The sequence below is a fragment of the Centroberyx affinis genome, unplaced genomic scaffold, assembly GCF_046629955.1.
Source record: "Centroberyx affinis isolate AG114_WGS23_722 - 3 ecotype Tasmania unplaced genomic scaffold, CSIRO-AGI_Caff_v1 ptg001387l_1, whole genome shotgun sequence".
Classification (NCBI taxonomy): Eukaryota; Metazoa; Chordata; class Actinopteri; order Beryciformes; family Berycidae; genus Centroberyx; species Centroberyx affinis.
Window position 1 is genome coordinate 259,401 of NW_027279870.1, and position 26,779 is coordinate 286,179.

Sequence of the window (26,779 nt, forward strand, 5' to 3'; positions counted from 1 at the left end):
GCTTGCTGTGATGTAATGACCGGCTCGCTGTACATTATCTCTTACTCAAAGAACAGACTTAATTTGGGGGAAAAACATTTTTTCTTTGCAATGCCATGATGAAGTTTCATAGCATCCAGGTTAAGAACAGTGAAATGTCTCACTTGTAGTTGCTCGACCTGATTTTGGCTCTTGAAGACCTCGGACCTCACTGTGGCAACTGTGCTCTATAAAAAGAGCAAGCACACCAAATCATATGTCCCTGAATCAATAAAAGTAAGAAAAGATACTTGATATTTGAGTTCCCTTTTGGATTAATTGTTGTATTTTATCTCTGTGTTTCCAGTTCCTCTCACTGTACTAGTGCTCATATTACACCAATGTAGTGATGGAGATGTCACCCTAAAGGACAGTCTGGCTGAATGCCTGGAGGACAAAGACTATGATGAGCTGCTGCAGACTACAGACAGTGCACTAAGTATTTCTATCTATGCCTTTATTTTTATTTTATTTATGTAAAGCACTTTGGATTGCTGTTGTGTATAAAATGTGCTATATAAATACACTTGCCTTGTCTTGCCTAAGTGAGGTTCTAATCTGAAGTGATCTAATAATTTTTAACAGGACTATCTAGTGAAGGAGGGGGACCTGAGTCCAGGAGCTTTGAAGATGATTGGAGACATCCTAGACGAGAGCACTCTGTTTTACACAGCACTGGCAGACATTTTCAGTGATGACACCAGGTATATACAACGACAACAACTACAACTAGTTTCAGATTTGTAACCAAAACATGCTGCAAGATCTAGAATTGCTGAAAATTGAATAAGGGCAGGCGGGTTTTTTGCATCTTGTTGTGCTTATTGTGCTGACAATTCACAGCTCTATCTCTCTATCTCAAGCCTGATAACCAGGCTGGGTTTCTTGTACTGACTGAATGCCTAGAGGACATTCTTGGATGCTACACAACTATCTTCAACTGAATGAAAATAAGACCGAGGCTTTATTGTTTGCCCCCCCAGCCTCTACTAAAATCATTGCCCAGACTGGATCAGCTATCCACCTATGTAAAACCCAACAAGTCCTCCAACCCATACGACCACATAGTTTGTTTGTTCCTACCCTCTAATACGACCCACTACGGCAGCGTATTGATGCCACAGTGGGGAACAAAAATCGTCTCAGTATCTCGTTACAACGAGAAACTTTTCTTGTTATAACAAGATCTTTTTATCTTTATAACAAGATATTTTCACGTTATAATGACATCTTTTCTCGTTATTATGACATACCAACTTATCTCATTATAACGAGAAAAGTTTATCGTTATAATGACATACCAACTTATCTCGTTATAATGAGAAACTTTTCTCGTTATAACGAGATACCAAGAAACTTTCAAATGCTGTTATAATGAGAAAAAAAATATATAGCCAAATGAGAAAATTGAGAATGGCTCGTTTACATGATTTAATCAAGTTGACTAGACTCATGGAATGAGACAACTCAGCAACAATCAGACAGGGGGTCTAGTCTTCATGTTACATGGATCCATACCATAAACACATATGAGCACACACGCGCACACGCACACAGTAAACTCTTACACACACAGTCATATAAGAAATCAGTATGGTGTTACGTCTACAACATATAATGCGATGCTGGATGGTACAAGCTCCACACTGCATCAACAATAAACTGCACAAACATTTCACAATGCTCAGCACTGCAGCCAACTGGCTAATACAGTCAACTCAACTTATCCTGACTCAGACACAATCAATTGATATGTCATTATAATGAGAAACGTTTCTCGTTATAATGAGATAAGTTGGTATGTTGTAATAACGAAAAAAGATGTCATTATAACGTGAAAATATCTTGTTATGACGAGAAAAAGATCTCTGAGATACTGAGCCTATATCTTTCTCCCACTGTGACATCAATACGCTGCCGTAACCCACAGCAGCATTTCTTAAATTAGCACCCCTACCGGCGCCAGGAGATGGCAACAAGTCCTTCAACCCGACAAATTTGAAAATGTTCCTCCGCCACAAATTGAATTACGTTCCAAAGGTTGGTTAATGGTTAAATTTATGCAATTAAAACCACTTTGGTTAAATTTTGGCTAAGGTTAGGGTTAAGGTTAGGGTAAAGTTTAGGCAAACAATTTGGGTTATAGTTATGGTTAGGCAACTAAAACAACTTGGTTAAGGTTAGGAAAATGGTTTGGTCAGGGTTAAATAAAAAAAATAAAAAATGTGACTCACGGTTGTATGTCCTTTGGAAACACTGGGAATTAAACCCCGGTCGCCGACATCAAAGGCAAACGTATATGCCCATCCACCATCCCCGACCACAACACCGTGCTATTTCAATGTTGAGAAAATTGACAGTCACGTGACGTGGACGCAGACCAATGTAGCACATTGTTGTTATTTACACAACCGCTAGAGGTCGCTTAACTTTAAAACGTAACTATAAGTCGTAATAACCTGCTTGTACAAACAACGTATGGGGTCATTTTTGGGGGGAGGATAGTCTCGTCAAACCACATGGCGCATGCCTCGATACCGCCACCCAAAGGCCTAACATTGTTAGTGGCAAATGGAAATGCCCTATGCCCTGTATGTACCATTTTATTATGGTTTAGCTATCTGTGGATACATTTACCTTCAACTCAAGATAAGAGGTTTTCTTCTGTGAGTGAAATTTCTATTTTGAGCTAACTTTAACCCTAACCCTTTTCTTATTTAACCATGGCCAAAACTTTACCTAACAGAGTTTTAGTTATCTAATCCTAACCTAAACCAAACTTGGTGTAGTTGCCTAACCTTGACCAAACTGTTTTAGTTGCCTAAACCTAACTGTTAGCTAACCTTTTTACAGGACAAACAGGTGAAAATGGTGTGTCCAATTCCTGCTATTGTCTCATAATCCAATTCATGTTGGAGGAATGCAAACTACATAATTTGCGTTCACAACACGTAAACTGTGAGAGTTGGTGCAGTGACAGGTTCGCCTCATAGTGATTGTTTTCTCTCCATCAAGACCTTGAGTACTTTCCTTTGATAAATTCCATAAACCACAGTTGTCATCCAGTCTGCTTCTCGACCAAAAACACCAGACCTGGGTACTCAATCACCAACAATAATTTAAGTTGGAAAATCCGGTCATACTTGTCAAACCACAGTGTCCAAACTAGGAATTGAGAAAGAAACACAGCAGATCTGGACGTGTTACCCTGCCACAATCTGAGGAACAGTGAGTGAGCAACACACACACACACAAACGCGCGCGCGCACACACATACACACATTGATATAAAGTGTAATCTCTATGTTAAATCTTTGGCAATATTGATCTTAACTTTCATGCCAATAAAGCATATTGAATTGAACTGAAATGCTAGGAAAGGAAATACAAAAAACAAAAGATAGCATATTGCATATTAGATTGATTAGAGGAGCAAGAAATGTGAGAAGGTGGCAGTACAGATATTACTGTATTATGTTCTACTGTGATTGTGAGAGACAAAGAGACAAAACAAATTAACAATTCACAAAACAAATTAGCATTTCGGAAAAAATACAACATTTCACAAAATACAACAATATTTCACAAAACATTTCACAAAACAAAACATTTCACAAAACAAATTAACATTTCACAAAACACAACAATATTTCACAAAACAAATTGACATTTCACAAAACACATTTCACAAAACAAATTAACATTTCACAAAACACAACATTTCACAAAACATTTCACAAATGTTACGCCCGGCCTAGGGGAAACACCGGGCATAGCATAAAACTGACTCCCCTCCTTCCCCACTCCCAAGGATGACCAGTGCCACAGCAGGTGCAGTCCAAACAAAAGTGATTTATTTATCACGGCAGCAACAGCGTCAGGGGGAGCACAGCCAAAATAACAAACACAACAACCTATGATTATGACAACTAACTTACCTAGCTTCAGCAAAAGAAAACAAAGAAAAGTACAAGCAGCTTACCTGCCTCCCTAACATAAACAGGAGAAAAGGAAACAAAGGAAAAGGCTTCCCCCCCTACGACTACCAGGACTGCTCTTTTAGAAGTTATTTACATTATGTACAACAAAGATCAATCTACAGCACTAGGTCAATACGGCGTTCACTTGGTTCACTAGAACACAGCACGGTCTGGTTGGGAGCCAGGAAGAAGAAGGAGTGAGCCGGCATCGGACAGACGCCCCTTTTAAAGTAGGCACCATTAGTCTCTCATCCAATCACCAGCCGCCACCTGCAACTCAACAGACTGGGGAAAACACACAAACAGGGTGAACACCGCCACCCGCAGGCAGGGAGGGAGAACAGCAGAAATACAAATACACTCAAATACAAATTATGACCCAGGGTCATAACACAAAACAAATGAACATTTCACAAAACACAACAGCATTTCACAAAACACAATATATAAAAAACAAAACAACATTTCACTAAACATATTAACATTTCACAAAACAAATCGACATTTCAAAAAACACAACATTTCACAAAACAAATGAACATTTCACAAAACAAATTAGCATTTCACAAAACACAATATTTCACAAAACACGTTAACATTTCACAAAACACAACCTTTCACAAAACACATTCACAAAACACATTTCACAAAACAAAACATTTCACAAAACAAATTAACATTTCACAAAACAAAACATTTCACAAAACAAAACATTTCACAAAACAAAACATTTCACAAAACAAATTAACATTTCAAAAAACAAAACATTTCACCAAACAAAACATTTCACAAAACACATTTCACAAAGCACAACATTTCACAAAACAAATTCACATTTCACAAAACAAATTCACATTTCACAAAACTAATTCACATTTCACAAAACACATTTCACAAAACAAATTCACATTTCACAAAACAAATTCACATTCCACAAAACACATTTCACAAAACACAATATTTCACAAAACAAATTCACATTTCACAAAACACATTTCACAAAACAAATTAACATTTCACAAAACACAAAGGTAGGTCCTTTCTTTGTCGTTACTGATTGGATGTATTCGTTGTCACTCAAGGTAACAGGAAGTGGGACCAGAGCAATGGCTTTGAGATGTGTTCCTCTGGTTCAAATTAACAGAAAATAACACTTCCAGTTTGGGCGTTTAGCCTTCAAAATAAAAATTTTCAACATGTATAAATACTGTTTTAAACCAATTACTTTTTATGTATTCGTCAAATTCAATAAGTGAGCACCAACATTAATGTTTGATGTCAAAATAATAATGAAAAATGCCACATGATATGCCATTGTTAACTATAAATGCTGCATATATTACACTTTTTGATATTTCTGACTGGACACTGTACAGTTTACAGTAACTGCACAAGTTCTGTCAAAACACTCCTGCAGATGTGTACTTTCACTACTCACCAACATTTAGGCCCAAGCTGTTAAAGAAAAGTCATGATAGGCCCTCAAAGTCAGCCATACTGTGACATTTGTAGAATAAAGTGGACACTGTACAGTTTACCTTTCATTGCAACTGCACAAGTTCTATGTCAAAACACTACGATAGACCTGTACTTCCTCTACACACTATCATTTAGGTCCAAGCTGTTGATTTATTATTTATGTATTCATATCTAATTTGTCACATTTCTTTTTTCAGTCACACCTGCCACTGAAACCAGTAAAATTGAAAACTGTAAAGAAAAAAAAAGGAAAAAGTGTGAGAAGTGTGAAAAAGACTTTGAATGTGTGTCTTAGATACTTTCTTCTACAAATGTCACAGTGTTAGAGTGTGGCTGATTTTGGGGGCCTGTCATGACTTTTCTTTAACAGCTTGGGTCTAAATGTTAGTGTGTAGTGAAAGTACAGTTCAGAATGCTGTTGGCTTTCCTAGTAGCAGTTTTTCTTTTATAAATATCCATAAGCTGAGTTTGCTGAACTGCAACAATTTTGCTGGCTGTACTAACCTGCTTACCTGCTCAATCTATTTTAGTTTTGCACAGATTTCCAAACCACACTACAATACAAAAGGTCAACACAGATTCAATAAAACTTCTATAAAACAAAGTCATCATAGTTGTATTTACATTCAAAGAATTCAGTTTGCGCAGAAAAAACAACCATTGATGAACCTTGTTACAGATAACATCTGTTACGGTTTGTTTTGTTGGACCCAAATGCAGACACAAACAAAAGGTGGATTGAAAAGGAAAAAGCTTTATTGGAAGGTGGTTGGTAGGTTTGGGGAAATGAGACAAAGTGATGGGTTGAGGCAGAAGGCAGTAAGGTGGAGTGGTGTAGGTGATCCGGACTGAGCTGGCTGGTGGGCAGACGAGCAGATGAAGTGACAGGCTGGCTGGAGTGACGTGGGCAGGTGGAGAGACACACAGGGAGACAAGCAGATGGGTGATGATCCACAGTGGTTCAAACAGGCAGGCAGGGAGACACACAGGGAGACAGGCAGACGGGTGATAATCCATGGTGGTTTAGGCGGGAAGGCAGGGAGACGAGCAGGGAAACAGGCAGGCAGGTGATGGTCCACAGTTGTAGAAGCAACAATCTGTCAATGAGTGGATGGAGAGCCAGGGTAGATATACTGTTACAGCTGATGAAATGATGAGAGGCAGATGAGCAGACTGGTGATGAGCTGATTGCAGGCCGGTGTGTAGGACGAGCTGAGCTGGGAGCCAGGAGAATGAGGGGAGACCATGCCCACACACAAACAAGACAGAGAGAGAGACAGACAGGGGAGCATTGGGAACCCAGGGAAAGGGAAACACAAGGAAAACACAAGGGCTAGGCTGGGACCATGACAGTACCCCCCCCTCAAGGGACGGCTCCTGACGTCCCATCAAGCCAATCAGGAACACCGAGCAGGGCCGAGCAGGAAACCTCAGGCGGACGGCCTGGAGGCAGGACAGAGGCCGAGCAGGAGGCCTCAGGCGGACGGCCTGGAGGCTGGACAGAGGCTGAGCAGGAAGCCTGCTGGAGGTCAGGGAATGCAGCCGACACCAGACGATCCGGCTGCAGGTCGGGCAGGCTGCTGGATAAGCAACCGGTGTCTGGAGTTCCGAACCGGAGTCCAGCGGCTGGAGAGCAGGACCGGCACTGGTGTTAGACTGCTGCAGCTTAGCAGGAACAGGAGACTGCTGCAGCTCAGCAGAAACAGGAGACTGCTGCAGCTCAGCAGGGACAGGAGGTTGCTACAGCTCAGCAGGGACAGGAGGTTGCTGCAGCTCAGGAACAAAAGGCTTTTGCTGCTCAGGAACAGGAGATAGCTGCACCGCAGGGACAGAAGACGGCTGCAGCTTAACAACTACCACTGAGCTTGCCCTTGAGGAAGACACTTAACCCCCAAATGCTCCAGTAGAGCTCCCAGTGTGAGAACTGTGGAAAAGGATGTTGCTGTAAAAGAGCAAGGTGCACAGCCAACCTCCATGGGATCATTTAAGGTTAAATATTAATGTTTGGACAAGCTTGGCTGGGCTATGAGGAAACAAACGCAACTTTGTGACCAAGTGACATTCCTGGTGTGCAAGTCAGTGGGCATCAGGGTAACAACATACACTGTAAGAAATGTCCATGTTAACCAGCAATTCATCTAATATTAAGTCCTGGAATCTTCATTTTGTTAAAATAGCTGAAAAGATATTGAAAAAAACCCCAAATAGAAATCCAAATGGCAAGATTATTTTACTTTTTTCCAATACAATTCAGTTTACGGAATTTTCTTGAAACAAGTGGCAATATTTTATATTACAGCAGATCACGTCACTAATATAAAACTAATGTTGAACTGAAACTAGTTGCATTGTAAGTGAAATCATCTCAACTCCATAGCCGATTTGTTCAGTTATTTAAAAAATATGATATCTCATATATGAGATGGAAATAGCTGTTAAATTACTTATTTGTCAATATTTGTTGCAGTGTAGTATCTGTGTGTCTTATATCTCACCAGGAAGGAAGAGATGCAGTATCAAGCTGGTTAGTCATCTCTACCGTTCACTCTCAACACTTAGGTAAGATTTCAAGGCTTTAGTATCTTTCCTCCTGCCAACCTTCAACCTTTTTATTCATTATATCCAATGTATGTATTCCAAAGTATAACTGAGAATATTCTGTATAACTTGAACAAAGCATCTTAAAATTGGATTTATTAGATTGGACTTAAGTGTCATGTCAATAATTCAAAACCACAGATGATTCTGTTTGCTTTTTTGCTTTTGTGAAGGAAAGGTCTCATAACTTTAATATATCATTTACTTTATTCCAGCTTTCATTTTATGAGAATTCAGATGTCAATTGATATATTATTTTGGAATAAAACTCAGTTGTATTCGTACAGTTGCTTTTACTTTGATTAGTAAGGCTTAAATTAAAAATGTGGCCATGACATGCTAAATTATTTATTAGCCAAAACCTTTTTTTGCATGTTATCAGTTCCTTAAAATAGTAGTCTTTCTGATTTTCTCTTTGACATTGTCACAAAATTTGTTTCTGTATCATGTGCAATACATTAATTATTTTTTGAATTATGAATTATTTCATATAGACAGTTTCTGCCAATCTCTACTTCTTTGCATTCATATTGATATCATTACTTCTGTTTTTAAGAGCATTAGTATCAGTCATTGAAAGGGCGACCATTTCCAAGAGAAAACATGATTCCAATTGCAACACTCTCTAAATTTGGTAAGTACACCCTAAAATGAAAACTGTTCTTTATTTTTATTTTTTTACTTTTTTAACAGTCATTGAAATATGGCTTGTTTGATTTAATTTGAAAATGTAGGTTTCAGCTGCATTTGATTGTACAGCCGCATGAAATAAATAAAGCATTTCAACAGTAAATAGAAAAGAGATAACATAAGCTCAAGCATAAGCTTCAATTAATACATCACCAACATTGCCAGCACCCAACAGTAAGGAGGTCAAGGGTCAGAGATCATAGTTTCCTGACAATATTGTTGTGGCCAGAGAGAAATTCTGGGAAAGAAAATAAAATCAGGGAATTTTTAGAGCAATTAGAATGAATAGAAAATGAACAGGATGTAATCTTGTTGCTTCAACTTGGAAGCATTCACTCTGAACTCGGAACACAAACGTGGTTTATTTGGTTTTCTACAGTAGAACTGATTGTGCTACTGTGAATTTAACAGATCATTTTAATTTTTACTATGTTGGATTACCAACATCAGTAGATTTGCTGCAATTATTGATTGCCACCTGTGTTGACACACTGTGAGATATCACAACAAAAAATCCCACATGTCCTACCTATAATCACCACTAGGAGGCTGATGTGAACGCTTTTTGTTCAAGTCGGCAGTGTTTACAGTACATGACTATGGAAACGTATCGCATGCATAATTCAAATGGAAAAGTAATGTGTAAAATGGCCATGAAATCCTACATTTGAATTTAAATTTGCCACTTGTATGTGCAGTTTTTGGCTCAAAATGAAAATTCAAATTAAATAATGTAATTTGCATTTGACATTTCCTATACTATTGACATTTCATTTAAATAGAGATTTGCATGCTTCTTTAGCTTTATTCAAATGGTAATGCAAATTGGAAAATTAAAATGTATTTCCCGAACTGCATAGAGATGTTTCATGTGATTATGCAATAATGGTGTCAAAATTATAATTTATATGTCATTTACCTAATATATGGTTTTGCACTCTCTAATACACTAAAAAAAAATACTCATTGGATGAACTCAATTAAATTGTGGGCAGGATTTCCATCCAATAAATATATGTAGCCCCAACTCAAACTAAGTACATCCATGCAATATAATTTAAATTAGTTAGTCCAACTCATTTTTATCAAATACAGCTAAAATAAAATAATTACATTAACTAGATGAAATTGATTTTTGTTTGTCCAACTCAACTAGTATAATTTAATTGAGTTAGTCCAACAAATTTTTATCAAATACAGCTAAAATAAAATAATTACATTAACTAGATTAAATTGATTTATGTTTGCCCAACTCAAACTAATATAATTAATTGGAAATTAAATAAGCTAAAATTCTTTTTCATTTGATCCCCCATTAAGACACATGAGACAAAACCTGGTTGAGGTGTTTTTTATAGAAAATGCTCAGATAAGTTCAGCATGGTCAAAACCAATCACCCATGCCACTAGTGTGCCTGCATTTCTTTTTTGTTTTAAAGATAACAAACAGAAACAGACTGAGCAGGAAATGAAAACAAAAAAAACAACATGATCTACACAGTGCAGGTTACACTGTTGTTTTTAAATGTTAGAACCAAGAAAACATCAAAAGAAACACGAAGAAAAATCAAAATGATATAACTAACAAGGATACCCATAGTCATTTAAACTTAATCTGTGAAAATGTGACTTGCAGCATGAATAGAGTTCTGGCCATTCACAATCAAAGGAAATTACACAGTGTGTTGAGTCGTGTTTAGGTCCATTTCAACCCAAGTTGAGAGTCATGCCATCAGGCTACAGGGAGGAGAAAAATGGAAGCGCCAGTTGACACTAGAGATGAACGGCAGCTTGAGAAGGGTGGAGGGTAGAGTCACACTCAAGGAATTAGGATCGGGAGGTGAAGTGGGCAAACTTTCCATGTGTAAACACTCGTCCGAGCCCATGGAATTCCAATCTTAAACCCCCATCAACCATTAGTTCGTAAGGGAGGAGCAATTACAGTAAGTCGCTCCACTCCCCATGGCTGCATATCATACATTCATCATTATATTTAAACATAAGCTTGAAGCTAAAAGATCAGTAAATTACAGCCCCTGGCCTGCCTCTGTGCAGCTTAGTCAATTCTTTCAAAATGTCAGAACAAGGAAAACATCCATGAGGTAACTGATTGTCGTTGACTGGGCGGAAGATGAAAGTGAAAAAACAAAACAAAAACAACTCCCAAAAGATCTGATAAGGAAACTTGAAACTTGATGTCACCTGGTCTTCACCTCTTATGCAAACAACTTGATTTTCAGCTGCTGTATCTTTGCATTCAGCTTGTGCCCATCCAAATTCATTATGACCTTCTGGAAAAACTCAAGGTGTACTTGAGGTTGTCTGGAAAGCTTAGATCAAGGGCATAAATGAGTCCAAACAGCATGATGAACCCCATGATGACACTGCCTACGTTGGTCAGGATTTTAATGCTGGTTTATAAATAGTTTATAAATGCTGGTTCAACAGTCTGTATATAAATGTAACAACATCCAAATCTGTTTTTGATGAAAATTACAAATACTTTTAAATAGATATATTTGTGGATTTCATTTAAAACAAGAGATATTTGTGTGTGCATCAGAAAAACATTTGTGAACCTTCTTTTTTTATGTGGATTTTTTTACATTCATATACACATATACAATATTTTTGTGTGCATTGAAAAATATTTTTGTGGAGAGTCATTTATATATAAATCACAAAATATATTTGTGAATCTTTCTGTGTGCTTTCATTAATATTTAGACTCATCTGATTCCATAATAGTGTGCCATGGGAGAAATAACTGTAACACTGTTCGACGCTACATGGGAAACATATTGTGATAAACTTAGCAGATATTCCTTGAAGAAAGAGTCTGGATCTTCACTGAGGTAGATGACGAGGCTTCTCAGGATGCACTCCCTCCTGGTGTTGATGTTGTCACACTAAAGCAGGGGCAACAAATCAAGACAAAATTTTATTTACAAGGCCATTTACCATTTATGTGTTCAAATGTATTTAAATGAGCAGCTATGGACTAGAAAATCTTACAATAACCACCCCAATACAGTGAAAAGGATGTTCTATGCATTTCCTACTAACCAAATCTTTGATCACCAGGACGTTCTTGACCCTTTGCCCATTCACTCCTCCTTTGCTCTTGAAGATCTGTATCAGCTTGTCTGAGAAGTGGTCCAGCTGTGACATGAACTTTGATTGCAGCGGCTTGGTGGTGATCCACAAGAATTCTGCATTCTCCTCTCCTCTCTCCTCGCCATTTCTCTTCATGAGCACACATGACACTGGAATGTAGATACTTCTACTGGCTTTGGCGTTTGCTGTTTAGCATGACTTTTGTATGTGTGATTTACAAGGGCGTCACTTTGTGTTGAAAAGTGGTGGGGACATAAGGGCTCAGATGAAAAAAAAATGTTTAAAGGTCTTCAACATATGCGATTTTACGCAATGTAATGGGGGGATATGGTATGAGGTCAGAGTAGATAATTACAGCGAGAAATTTTTTTTACAACGGCACATCAAAAGGGCATAGCCTAGGCTACTACAGAGTCGACAATATGAAAATACTCAGCATAAAAGGCACAACAACGTCGACCGCACAAGTACAGTCATCCATATGCATCACATCCACAGCTGCAACACCATGTCAATCGAACAATGCCAATATCACATCTACTGTAGAAAGCACCTGTGCATGTCAGTCAGCCCAGTGATAACAATATCCAATATCACTGCCCTAAAATATGAAATAGTAGAAACAACTGAAGGAATAACGTTTACAACGCTAGCTAAAGATAATAAATCAACCTTATCTTTAGATGGTAAGTTATACCTTGTTGTTTCGATGCTGCATATTTTTTTTTTTTTAGAGAAACAGAGTTCACATGAGTTCATGAGTCAAGTTCAACCAATCATGACTCGTTCTAAGCATAAGGTTTAAATATCGATATGTGAGAACATGAATTAAACTGGAGCAGGGATTAGATTATTTCTATTTATTTATCCATATTCATTTTAAAACAAACTTTGTATTAATTCTTTTAAAATTCCACACAATTAATTCATACATTTCACACAATTAAACTCAAATACCACCCCTGTCAGTCTCCTCCACTAGGGGCCGCCACAGGATAATCAATCATAGAAAAGTACAGTAGCTAGCAACACACACAGACTGTAAAAAAACATATATGGACGTAGTCACCGTGACGTCACCCATTGGTTTGTGGAGTCCCGTTTTGAAGCTAAAAGTTGGGGCAGCTAGCAGCAGCCGGAGCAGCAGCGCTGCCTGCTATTGGCCCGTGATCGGCTCGGATCGGATCGGATCACTGGACAGGTGACCTGTCAATCGTGCCCCAAAGCACAGTCTGCTTTATCGTCTATTTTACTCTAAATGGGACCATAATTTACAAAATTAGCATCATGCTGTATTGAAGAAGACTTGAAACTAGCGATCGAGACCATAAACTCATTAGGAAAGTGTTTACTGAGGTAATAAATCAAGTGAGAAGTAGCAATTTGAGCAATTTGACTTCTTTTTGCAGCCAGTGGAGTCACCCCCTGCTGGCCATTAGAAAGAATGCAGGTTTAAGGTTTATTGTGCAAATAAACCTTTCTCAAAGCATTCTCATTTGTTAGTTAAGATTTCTTGGTGAAAGCTATTTTTCAGAACATTTTTAACAAATTATGCTTTTAAAAAGTGATGGGGACAAAATCGGCCATTTCAAAAAGTGGTGGGGACATGTCCCCAGCGTCCCTAGTGTAAATGACACCTATGCTCGCGCCTACGGAGTGCGGGCACACGTGCGAGCACGAAACAGGATGCTGACTGCAGTTACCTTAACGGCCACAGGTGTCACTAATAACAAGCATTTTCTGAATCTTACAAACAGTACCTTTAAATATACATGTATATCTATTAAATAGATATATTTAAATAAAGCAAACAATATTTAAATGTGTCACATCTAAGAAGGGCTTGAATCGTTTTTTTGAGTGATAGTGCATTTTACATTTCATTATCAAAGACAATATTATGCTGTAAAGGTGGCAAAGGGTAAACGGTTATCCAAATATAAAAAGCGAAACAGCGCCTCCTGTCTTTGCCATTTAATACACTCGCCACTGCGCTGATTCCCTGGTATTACAATACAATGGGCAGGTGATGACATGATTTACTTCCTAAAAAGACTAGTTTTTTATTGGGGTTTTATTGTAAATCCATATATAGTATGGAACATACTTGAAGTCAACAGCTATCTCATCGTGCTTAGCTACAAAATAGTATTAGAGTAAGTGTTTTTTTACATTTGTATTTTTTGTTTTGGAATAAAACTCTTTGACACTTGACTTCCTTACTATTGGTTGTTTTCAAATTTGGGGAAATTCACATTGTACTGTTGACCGCATAAGTCGCCAGTATAAAAGTGACAGTTAAATGCTTTAAAGAGATGTAGGCAGATGTTAATGCAAAAATGTAAATTCAAATGTCTATCTGAGTCATCCACATCCATGCCTATGTATACATTTGTGTCTCTATTGCCTTTCTTAGGTGTCAGTGGAAATGCTTGTGATGGGGAAAGCCTTGCAGATCTGCTGCAAGACAAGGACTACAAGGAGCTTGTTAAGATTGCAGAGACAGGCCTCCCTCGCACAGACACACCTCAGCATGTTGTTATAGTTGGTGCTGGGATGGCTGGGCTGACTGCTGCAATGCTACTAGGGGATGCCGGGCACAAGGTATGTATTTCACTCACTTAAAGCAGCATTAAGTCATTAATGATTTTTAGCGACCTCTATTGGCAACCAGTAGCAACCACTCTCTGGCACAGCCCAGACCGTGAGAGATAAGCTCCTTCCACACAGTTGAAAAAAAAGCCATGAAGCCAGCTTATTGGCAGCTTTGAGTTCTGTGTGAATGGGTCAGAGCAGCATTCTTCAGACACCAATATTCCGCCTTCCAACCGTCATGAAACCAGTTCAGAGCGGCTTTCTGTGCTGTGTGAAAGGAGAATTTTAAACAGCCAGCTTTGCATTACGCAGTCTACTTTGTTATGACACTTATGCTATATCGCGAAGATAATTGAAAAACTACGATCGTAGCTAAAAGTATAACTTCCACTAACTTAGCGAGGTCTCAAGCAAACAAGATATTTAAAAAAGTTAATTAAACTTCTTCTATAGTTGGCGCCATCTTTAACAGCAGAACAGTGTAAACAAGCACTAATGCATGTCCGACGTTGCTTGGCAACAAAAGCAGTAGTGATTTGTGTGTGAAAGGGTACAAGCCGACAAATTATCTCTTTTTATAACAAACATATTTTATTTATGATGTCATCTTGTTAATGAAATACAAGTATATTTATTTAGCATTGACACAGTTAACTGATGTAGGCATAGGTTAGTTTTTAAGTTGCCAGACCAGCTCATAATGACAAATGCTGGTACAGCTGGTGTGTAGAAAATTAAAGCAGTGTGAGCTTGTACACCATATCAAACTGGTTAAAACGGAAACTGGCCCAACCCTACCCACACATACTGTATATTTATGGTCAAAATATCAACCCATTCGCCAGAATAAAATGTTGGCATTTTACGTTTCTGCAAACCACAGATACGTTGAATCTCAACGTTTCTGAACCAAAAATACATTTCATATCAACATTTCTAGATACGTGTATATCAACGTTATAGTGTTTTAACTGCTCGTGGTGCTTTTGAGGCGCTTTTGGCGTTTTGAGGCAATAGAATGAGTAGGCTATAATAATCATTTTCTGGTTAGGAAATTACATAAATTATATATTTTATGACACACCACGTATTTCGAGCATGTGGAACAATGAGATACATTTTTGTTCGGAATCCCCCAGTTCTCGTATGCGCTTGTTTACGACCTATGGCCATAATTTAATTTTCTGTTACATGCACACATATTTCCTCTACGAAATATGAAAACAATATTCTTAACAACCCCCGAAATGATTGGTTCTTGGTTCCTGTGATAGGAACGGGACACTGTGATGAGGTAAATTAATGTTTAGAATGTTGCACATTCTCTGCATAATATTGCACAGTTTACGTTGTTTAGGAGTTTATGAATTCTATGTAAAGTGTCATTTACACAAACCCAGATGAAGATTCATCACCTTAATAGTGCACTTCAGTAATTTACTAATTTAAAGATAAATGATTTTAGCCAGCTTTCTCTCCAAAGCCCAGCACACTCGTTGCCATAACGACGGTAGCCCGGACAGATTTGGGAGTGACACAGCGCGTAGCAAAGCTTATTGATTTCAACGAGGCACCTTTATTTGACACGATTCATTAATTTATTATTATTCATATTGCACGTCCAAAGGAAATGCAGTCAAACCTGTAGCCTGTCTCAAGTTCCAATCATTCACTTATTCGTCATACCCATTTATATAGGCTACAGTCAATAATAAAGTGTACTTACTTCTTCTTCTTCAATTCTTCAATGGTCATACCCCAGTGCCAGACAGAACAGCGCCTCCCCGAGTGCTGTGAGAGGACTACAGTCTAGCTTTTTATATGACAATTAAATGTGCATTTTCAATAAAATGTATTTGAGGGGAATGAAAAATAAAGAAATGGCGTTCTGCCGTGCTATTCAGCTCATGTCTTGGCTGTCTCTTGAATTCTGATCTCATTCAGCTGTAAAGGAATTAGTTGTAAACAGATTGACAGGTAGCTACAGTGTGTATTGACTATTTCTGTTGTTGAGTGCAATGATCGTGGCAAGCTGCATATTTATAAGGAATAGAGAACCAGATTAATAGTTCTTTCATTTATGAAGATGGAATATGGAATCTATTTCAATTTTCTCAATTATCAACCATCATATTGAGTGTGTGAGACAGACGGGAGAGTAGCATGCTCTTTCAACCCGGTCTCCTATGATATCTTTAACATTTCTCAACACAAAAACACGAAAGTGTCCTTGATAACTCAACAATACGATAGGTTAATGTTATGGCCATCCGTTTTAATTATTTCACCTTCCATTCTGAGAATCAAGGTTTTTTTGGTCAGTTTTGGATGATAACGGGAGGCTACATTAGCCTACCCATGATCCTCAGCGAACGTTACTATGAAAAAAAGATATAAAAGATATATCTACTGAATATATCAAATATCTAGTACAGCCGAACTAGTAATTACACTGCATCTAGATGATCTATGTTAAGAAAAAGTAAAGATGTTGGTTTATTTCAGATATTTTAGCCAAAACCATAGTCGAACACACACACACATACAGATCGTTGGATGACGTGGCTCACGGAACGGCTGTTGTGGGCAGACTTGGCGCGTTCGACTTTACAAGTGGACAAGTGGACCCTATCCTACAGTCCCTGCTGTGGGAAGCACTGTGATTATCAGACCTCTCTGGATTAGACAAGCAAGTTGAGAAAACCTGCATCAGCCGTACCAATTTATTGCCAAATGCTTTGGGATTCAACACATTAACATTGCTTCCCATGGTCAGAAAAAGTCGGCAGATTTGTCGCTAGTCGCTTTTGAGAAATAAAGTCTCCAGGGAGGTTGGTAGTCTTTTGATTCACTTGCGCCAAGTCGGATGATCACAAACCGGGTAATCCAGTAACGAGTAACGGGCCCATTTAAATTTCAATAATTGTAATTGCGTCGTTAATTTGAAAAAGTAATTCATTACATTACTAGTTACTGCCAAAAGTAGTGTAATTACAGTAACGTTACTTTGTAACGCATTATTCCCAACAGTGGAAATGAGAAAATTAAAACTTTGTCGTAGAGCTAAACCAAATACATCGTTGGAAAGGTCTTGACCTGGAGAGTAACATATGTCAGTATGAAGAGTCTACATGGCTCCTGCTTTGAAATACTGTCCTTTGAACCTTGACCTCGGTGTTATTTTGAAGGCTTATAATTCCACAACAAAAGGGGTTACAGACATTGGACCAACTGTTATAGAGAGCTCTTCACCTCAGCTCTCATGTGAGTATAGTCAACAACTGGGGGCGCTGTCAAATATGGGTAAAATATGGTAACAATTACATATTTAAAATCTGATATCACAAATGTGTTTATCATCCACTTAAACTCCTCAGTGTACTCTCAATTCAGTATTTACAACTTACAATTCTAAGAAAAACACTAATATTTTTTAAAAACTACAAATCCGCTTGATACAAATCGCCACTAAAGTTGTAGTTCTCCCGGTTTCCAAAGTAAGTTTGTAAAAAGATATATCTACTGAATATATCATATATCCAGTACAGCCGAACTAGTAATTACACTGCATCTAGATGATCTATGTTAAGAAAAAGTAAAGATGTTGGTTTATTTTAGATAATTTAGCCAAAACAGGAGTTGAACGCGCCAAATCCACCCACAACAGTCGTTCTGTGAGCCACGTCAGCCAAAGGTCTGTGTGTGTGTGTGTATTCGACTCCTGTTTTGGCTAAAATAACTGAAATAAACCAACATCTTTACTTTTTCTTAACATAGATCATCTAGATGCAGTGTAATTACTAGTTCGGCTGTACTAGATATTTGATATATTCAGTAGATATATCTTTTATATCTTTTTTTCATAGTAACGTTCGCTGAGGATCATGGGTAGGCTAATGTAGCCTATCGTCCAAAACTGAACAAAAAAACCTTGATTACTCAGAATGGAAGGTGAAATAATTAAAACGGATGGCCATAACATTAATCTATCGTATTGTTGAGTTATCAAGGACACTTTCGTGTTTTTGTGTTGAGAAATGTTAAAGAATTCTGATCCGAAAGAGAATGCTGCTCTTCCGGATCAGAATTCAAGAGACAGCCAAGACATGAGCTGAACGCCATTTCTTTATTTTTCATTCCACTCAAATACATTTTATTGAAAATGCACATTTAATTGTCATATAAAAAGCTAGACTGTAGTCCTCCCACGGCACTCGGGGAGGCGTTGTTCTGTCTGGCGCTGGGGTATGACCATTGAAGAAGTAATTACACTTTATTATTGACTGTAGCCGATATAAATGAGTATGACGAATAAGTGAATGATTGGAACTTCAGTATAGGCTACAGGTTTGACTGCATTTCCTTTGGACGTGCAATATGAATAATAATAAATTAATGAATTGTGTCAAATAAAGGTGCCTCCTTGAAATCAATGAGCTTTGCTACGCGCTGTGTCACTGCCAAATCTGTCCGGGCTACCCGTCGTTATGGCAACGAGTGCGCTGGGCTTTGGAGTGGAAGCCGACTAAAATCATTTATCTTAAAATTAGCCTAGTGAATTACTGAAGTGCACTATTAAGGTGACGAATTTTCATCAGGGTTTGTGTAGGCTAAATGACACTTTACATAAATTCATAAACTCGTGAACAAGCAAACTGTGCAACATTATGCAGAGAATGTGCAACATTCTAAACATTAATTTACCTCATCACAGCGTCCCGTTCCTATCACAGGAACCAAGAACCAATCATTTCAGGGGTTGTTAAGAATATTGCGTTCATATTTCGTAAAGGAAATATGTGTGCATGTCACAGAAAATTAAATTATGGCCATATGCCGTAAACACTATGAGAACTGGGGGGCTGGGGATTCCGAACAAAAACGTATCTCATTGTTCCACATGTGGTGTGTAATAAAATATACAATTTATGTAATTTCATAACCAGAAAATGGTTATTATAGCCTACTCATTCTATTCCCTCAAAACACCAAAAGCACCTCAAAAGCACCACCAGCGGTTAAAACACTATAATGCTGATATACACATATCTAGAAATGTTGATATGAAACGTATTTTTGGTTCAGAAACGTTGAGATTCAACGTATCCGTGGTTTGCAGAAACGTAAAATGCCAACATTTTATTCTGGCGACTGGGTTGCAAAATATATTATGGTCATTTTCAAAAAATGGATGCAGCCTCTGTTGTTCATTCTTAAAGCCCGGTCGTGACCGTATGAGTCCAGAGAGCCTGTAGTCACCTCTGCCAATCAAAGGTGATGTCAGTGGGTCAGTTGGCTTGACCCAAGAAGACATTGTGTGGGAGATGCTGATTTACACTTGTAGTGACGTTACTTTAGGGTAGACCAAGGTTTTTCTACTTTGACAATGCCACCTTCTGTTTATTGAGCGGAACTTTGGTTCTTACAAAATCACCAAGTGAGGCATGAATCATATAAAAATAAAATACATTTTAATACAAAAATATAGTGTACAAGTTAATCTTTAAAAAACACAAGAATACAATAATCCTTCCTGTTTGGCCGGCCACCCGGTACCGTCTCCGCCCTGAGACCCTCGGAGTGCCTGAGCGCGCTTCCACACTCCGCAGCCACAGACGAAGCGCCTGATAAGAGCAAAGGGAAGAAAGAGACAGCACCGCAAGCCAGCATGCAAAGCCAAATCACTCTAAATGAGGAAACATGCAGTTCCTTTACCACTACAAACCAAACCATGTGCACACTTATCTTATCACTATATCACCTGGGGTGGGAAATGAGTTTCCCTTCCTCTACCAGCACCCCATGCCAGTAGCTGCAGCGGAGATGGGAGCTACCACCCGACAACCCACCCAGGGCCAGGAGAAAAGGTTGAGACGAAACAACATCGAAACTGGCACTGCTACATATGACGATGTCTTGGATGGCATGGTTACAAACAGCATAAACAAAATACTATTTCAAATAAAAGAAAGAGAACCCTATAGGAAACAGTGGCTGATAACCCCGCACTCTCCTATTCATCTGCCCATCTGGACTGAAAAGGAAACAAAAGCAACATCACAATTAAAAATGTTTAACATAAGATAAATAAAAAAAGAACATCCAGAACACATACTTGCTGGATGCCACGCTTGTGCCAACTGGATCAATCTCTCCGATTCTTCCTACAATCCTGCAGGCGTAAAGAGAGAACTTAAAACACAACCACACATGACGGACAGTATTAACATAAAACCATCGGGGCATACCCGGTACAAGAATGGAGCAATGCCCAGCCTGGATCCACTAGCGCTCAGCCGCAACAGAGTCCCTGGCGTGCCCTGTATGAAGGAAATGCATGGCATAAAATGCCAGCCCAACAGGTAAACTTCTCCTTCCCCATCTGTGGCACTAATCAAACCTCCCTCATTTCTCCCTCCACACGTGAAGTGTTTGATTGCGCAACCTCGTGAGAATGTCAGGAATGTACATTGACTAAGGGAGCCAAGTGGACCTCTACTGGTTGGGCTAGGGCACCACACACTATTCGATTAAGTCAGTGAAACATAAAACAACAAATAGGATCATATCTATATATTGTAGTTGAATAAATAAAAACCAAGGTAGAATTGCATTTGTGATGTGATGTAATGTGAAAGGTAACCATACTAGAAGCAAGTGGTCGTATTGGAGGACGAGTGCATACCTATAGAGATGAAAAGAAGGGCTGGTATGCAGATCTGGGGCCTATGAGAATCCCAAGCTTCCAGAAGTGAGTACTTTAGATACTCTCTTTTATCAGTGAGAGCCACCATAAATCCATTTATTATTGTGAAAACACTGAAGTGAACTTTAGAAATGTTATTAAGAATGTGATGAAACTAAGTAAATGTAGTTTGGTAACCTCTACTGTTCAATGTAATTTAGAATGAATGTAATAAGATTATTGTGATCTTCAAACCTTCAAAGAACTGAGTATTTAAGAAATCTGTGTAATAAACAGTGTTAATGTTTACGGCCATGTGTCAATCACCAGAATTATCCAGGCATTTATCCTCAAACTGGGCGTGAAGCTGAATATGTTCATTGAGGAGGACAAGAACACATACTACCTGGTAAATGGGGTGCGGCACAAATCTTCCTCAGTAATCGAGAACCCAGACATCCTGAATTACAACCTGCCGGGAAATGAGAAGGGGAAAACAGCTGAGAAGCTCTTATTCCAAGCTCTGAAGAAGGTTTGTAGAGGAGAGATGAAAATAAATACATTTTCAGTGTACATAGTCATAATAATGTACTGATTGCACTGTCATTTTGCAGGTGAGGGAGGAGGTGGAAAACAATGGCATCCAAGCCATGATGGAGAAGTATGATCATTACTCTGTACAGGTAAAGAGATACTACACATCTCTATATTTCTTCTTCTTAACAGGGGAGTGGCTATTTGTTCTGGCTCGAACTAGGTATTAATGCATTTGCAACTGGCAGTCTTACTGGTCAAACAAGATAAATATAGATCAGGCTTAGACCAGTTGTAAGCCCTATGCGGGTGGGATTTATTTTTCTTGAGGAGCTCAGGTAATTTTCAATTACAATTTTTAAGGTAATTATCAGCAGCATAATTCTGTGATTTTAGTCCCAAGTAACAGGAGTAACAGTTACAGGACTTCTCAGCAAACTTATACAAAAAATTGACAAATGGGTGAAACTCTTTTCTAACGCACTTTCACTTGCTCAAGAATCAAGAATCTTGAAATCTTGAATTTTGCTCTTTGATTCAGAACGTTCTTGAAACAAGTTCATTAGAATTGGAAATAAGTGAATTTCCATCACTGATTATTTTTATGTCAGCCTCAATATTTATGCAACTGACAGTTCTGCATGAGACTTGTTTTAAGAAAAATAAGACTCAGTAGTACATATTCACAATACGATGGGGTCATCACTTCTGAGCCAGATGGCAACAATCGCTCTTTGTTGGGCACCCTCCTTCACTGCTGTTTTGTCAGTTGACCCATGACACCTCGGAAGGGCTCGATGGTAAAACCAACCTCTTTTGAGCTGGTCCTTAAACACCAAGCAACCTCAAGGCTCTTCAGAGAGATTGCCCTGCAAATCCAATGCAGCCGAGTTCAACTAGCCGATTCCAGACTCTCCATCCCTTCAGTTGGCTCTCGAGGAGGAGGGACGGATATTTTGTAAACTTCTGCTTGTGTGCCTTCTCTATCCTCTCTTCCCATGGCACTGTCAGTTTGATAAGAACCACCTGCTTTGTGACTTTAGACCAGAGGATGATTTCTGGTCAGAGGGTTGTGGTGGCCATTTCCTCTGGGAATCTGAGCTGCTTCTTGAGTCCTGTCCAAATCTCCCAGTCACCCACTGTTGCCAAAATGCCTTTGGCATTTGTCTTCTTCGCTGCCCTCTCCCCTGGCCTGAGGAAGTGGATAAAGCAAGACCTGTTGGAATTATGTTTTTCCTTTTTCCTTGCCTGTCCCATGGCCAGCTGATTCGGTACCTGGTTGTGAAGCCACCTTCATTTTCTGTCCATCAGGCTTGCCTGGCAGGAGGAAAGAATGGTCTCACCAAGAAATCAACAACAAAAAGTCATTAGTAACAATAAATAATGATACTACTACTACTGCTACTACTACTACTACTACTACTAATAATAATAATAATAATAATAATTGCAATAATAATAAGTGTATTTATATAGCACCTTTAAAAACAGAGTTTACAAAGTGCTTTGACAGACAAAATAAAAGCAGAATACTCAAAATATTAATTTAAAAGCAATAAAACAATAATAAACAGTGGTAATATTAATAGGGGAACGGAGATGGAAAGGAGCAACATTCAAGTAAATAGTGGTATAATCGTAAGATGAAAACCAACATAAACAGTAAAGTTAAAATAAAATAAGTAAGATAAATTTAAAATAAAGTAAAAATAAAAAGATAAAAGATGTAAAAATACAATAGAAAGACGATAAAAAGATGATAAAAGCCAATAGACTATAAAAAGACAATAAAAAGATGCTAGAAGATAAAAAGACGATAAAAAGATGACATCACATGAAAGCAAGTCTATAAAAATGGGTTTTAAGAAGTAATTTAAAAGAAGTCACTGATTCCGCTAGCCTTATCTCCTAAACAATAATGAACAATAATAAATAATACATAATAAATAATAAACAAAGTTTTGTTTTTTGACTGACCAAAGCGAGTTGTCAGTTTATGGTAACGGTAGGTACTGAACAATTTCAATACAATCAATGTTTTGTTTTTTTATTGACCATACAGTTTTTGAACAAACATGCTCTACCAATGGTGGAGGTGTCATTTTGACATTTTGAATACTGGATGAGGCAGATGGGGTCCCAAGCACATCTTCACCCAGCTTGACACATAAGACAAATCAATAATATCTTAAGTTTTACAGTTATATTTAGGTTGATTATCATTTTCTTCCACTAATGCTCATCAAAAATGACAGAAATGATGAACATTGATGAATTTAATAAAAATATAATGAAATAAACCAAAAAATTATGATGTTACCATCACTTAATTGTCAAAAAATGTTTTTCTTACTGTAAATTTATTATACCATTGATCGACATTTAAACTGTTTGGTTGATCAAGTTTAAAAAAAAAATATTACACAGCTATTTTAAAAATAGTTGTAAATGTAGTTATGTCATGCTGTTCAATAACATCTCTGAAGATTTCATCAAAAATTATGTGCTTACCATCGAAAAGGCACATTTTTGAAGTTGTTTGCTATAGGTGCCGGTTTGCTAGATTAAGAAGGTGTGCTCAGTTGCACCACATGCCCTCTGGTGGATTTTTTTGGGTATAGCATACTTCAACCGAGTGGTAGAGATGTCTAAATCAGGTTCAGTTAGGTTGCATGCATTTTTCAGTGAGTAATTGGAAGTGAGCATGTGATCTACAAGTTGGTTGCGAAAATCATTAGAGGGTTGACCCCTCTTGTTTTTGCAGTTCTGAATTCCCACATCTGCAGACTAGTAGATAGTACATTAAATGACTTGTCAAGATGGAAATTTTTGCAGTGAGAAGAGGTGTGAAAATAAAAACCTTTTCATAAGTGCACTGTCTTTTTATCTATGCCTGTTTTTTTATTTGATTTATGTAAAGCACTTTGAATTGCTGTTGTGTATGAAATGTGCTATATAAATAAACTTGCCTTGTCTTGCCTTGCCTAAGTGAGCCTCTAATCTGAAGTGATGTAATGATTTTTAACAGGACTATCTAGTGAAGGAGGGGGACCTGAGTCCAGGAGCTTTGAAGATGATTGGAGACATCCTAGACGAGAGCGCTCTGTTTTACACAGCACTGACGGACATGATATATGAGCAGGCATATATCAGTGATGACACCAGGTATATACAACGACAACAACTACAAATAGTTTCAGATTTGTAGTCATAATAAAATTTCTAGGTTTATTGGAGAAGCCTATTGGATCTTTCACGTAGGACATGGTTTGCTCAGCCGCTTCTTACAGCGCAACTCTTGACTAGATATTTAGAGAACACCAAGAAAAAACGTGGAGTTTTCAAGAAGTGGAGAAAGCAGTTATTCCTTGCTTGTTATCTTCCTAAATGTAGAAAATGGTTGGTTACAAACATGCCTCCGGGAGAAAGCTTTTCTACCCTGGGCACTATACAGATTTGTGTTGGAAGTTGGGAAATTCCTATACTGCTAAAGTACATTTTTCCCACATTTTCTTTCCCTTTTGTCTAGCTACTTCCTTTATCATTTATGCAAGCATTTCATCACAATGCAGAGCACAAAACTCCAGCCAGTCTCTGAGCTGGATGCAACACTGCACCTGCACTTTGTACAGCAACGCCGAAATGTATTAATCTGCAGTGTAAACCATAGGAAATAATGGGTGTGAAAACGCTTCTGATGTGCTGCCATCATCCTAAACCTTTACCAATAACTAGCACCTTGATAGGGGAAGGGCTTTCCCTTATTTCAAGACACTGTTACTTGCGGCAGCAATCTTTTTTTTTATTGTTTTAAAGGAAAAAAAAAGATTTCAAGACTCAATACAAGATTAAGTGACTTAATAAGATGACCATTTTTACAGTACACGTAAGTCTGTGTTTCAGATGACTAAGGCGGACCTCTAATTGGACAATCTATCATGTGTTTTGTTTTTTACCAGCTACTATGAAGTGACAGGAGGGTTTGACAATCTTCCCAAGGCCTTTCATGAAGCCCTGGATGCTACCATTCACCTTAACTCTCCAGTCAAGCGCATCCAACACTCAACTGACGGCGTTACCGTGTCATATCATAAACACAGCTCGTCCTCTTTGACCCATCTGAAGGCTGACTTCGTCCTGGTGACTGCCACAGCCAAAGCCACCCTCCTCATCGATTTCCAGCCTCCTCTGTCCCTCAAGAAGACATACGCCCTGAGGTCAGTCCACTATGACAGCGCCACCAAAATCTTCCTCACCTTCAGCAAGAAGTTCTGGGAGGACGACGGCATCGGAGGCGGAAGGAGCATCACCGACCGGCCCTCTCGTTTCATCTACTACCCCAGCCACAGTTTCAAGAACAAAAAGATTGGCGTCCTCCTGGCCTCCTACACCTGGTCTGATGACTCCCTCCTCTTCCTGGGGATGAGCGACAAAGAGCTGAAAGAAGTGGCTCTAAATGATTTGGTGAAGATCCACGGCGAGCACATCAGGTCTCTCTGCACAGGAGTTGTGGTGAAGAAGTGGAGCATGGATCCTTACAGCCTGGGTGCTTTCGCTATCTTCACACCATACCAACGTGTAGAGTTTGCCAAAGAACTGTTTGCAAATGAGGGCAAGGTGCACTTTGCCGGGGAGCATACAGCCTTGCCTCACGCCTGGATTGAGACCGCCATGAAATCTGCAATCAGGGCGGCCAAGAACATCAACGGATGTACAACCAAAATTGAAGAAAGAAAGAAGTATTTGGAGAAGGAAGTGAATGAGAAGAAAGCGTGTGAGTAGCAGAGAACAGGAGACAGTACAGGGTGTTGTGGAAAGAATACTGAATCAGAGTTTGGCATTTGGTGTTTGATTTGTTGATTGTGTGATCATTGTTTATTTTTGCTCCCTTGTGATTGGTATAGATTTAATAAGGGAAATCAATGAGGGATTATGGCTTTTACCTGGATTCATGTCATCAGTGTGCTTCATGAAAAGAGTAAATGTCTCTTTTACAATCAGAGTATAAAGGTTGTTTTTTTCACAGTCCTATGATTCACATTGTGAGGAAAGTCTAAAATAAAGATTGTCTCACTGCTGACTA

The 26,779-nt window shown here is 38.5% G+C and overlaps 1 protein-coding gene across 1 annotated transcript; it reads left to right on the forward strand.

The window, feature by feature from the left end:
* Nucleotides 1-7,990: 7,990 nt before the first annotated feature.
* On the forward strand, nucleotides 7,991-26,779 carry LOC139649683 (L-amino-acid oxidase-like). Its single transcript, XM_071526159.1, has 8 exons — nucleotides 7,991-8,036; nucleotides 8,632-8,709; nucleotides 14,299-14,486; nucleotides 21,116-21,228; nucleotides 21,493-21,694; nucleotides 21,777-21,845; nucleotides 24,725-24,861; nucleotides 25,656-26,779. Exons 2-8 carry the CDS (start codon nucleotides 8,679-8,681, stop codon nucleotides 26,476-26,478), a joined length of 1,563 nt encoding a protein of 520 aa, XP_071382260.1. The 5' UTR covers nucleotides 7,991-8,036; nucleotides 8,632-8,678; the 3' UTR covers nucleotides 26,479-26,779.

Bases quoted from the DNA above. Each gene is read 5' to 3' on its own strand.
- LOC139649683 (XM_071526159.1), top strand. From the start codon at position 8,679: ATGATTCCAATTGCAACACTCTCTAAATTTG. The intron at 8,710-14,298 runs GTAAGTACACCC...TGCCTTTCTTAG, and splicing joins TGCAACACTCTCTAAATTTG to GTGTCAGTGGAAATGCTTGT. The intron at 21,846-24,724 runs GTAAAGAGATAC...GATTTTTAACAG, and splicing joins ATGATCATTACTCTGTACAG to GACTATCTAGTGAAGGAGGG.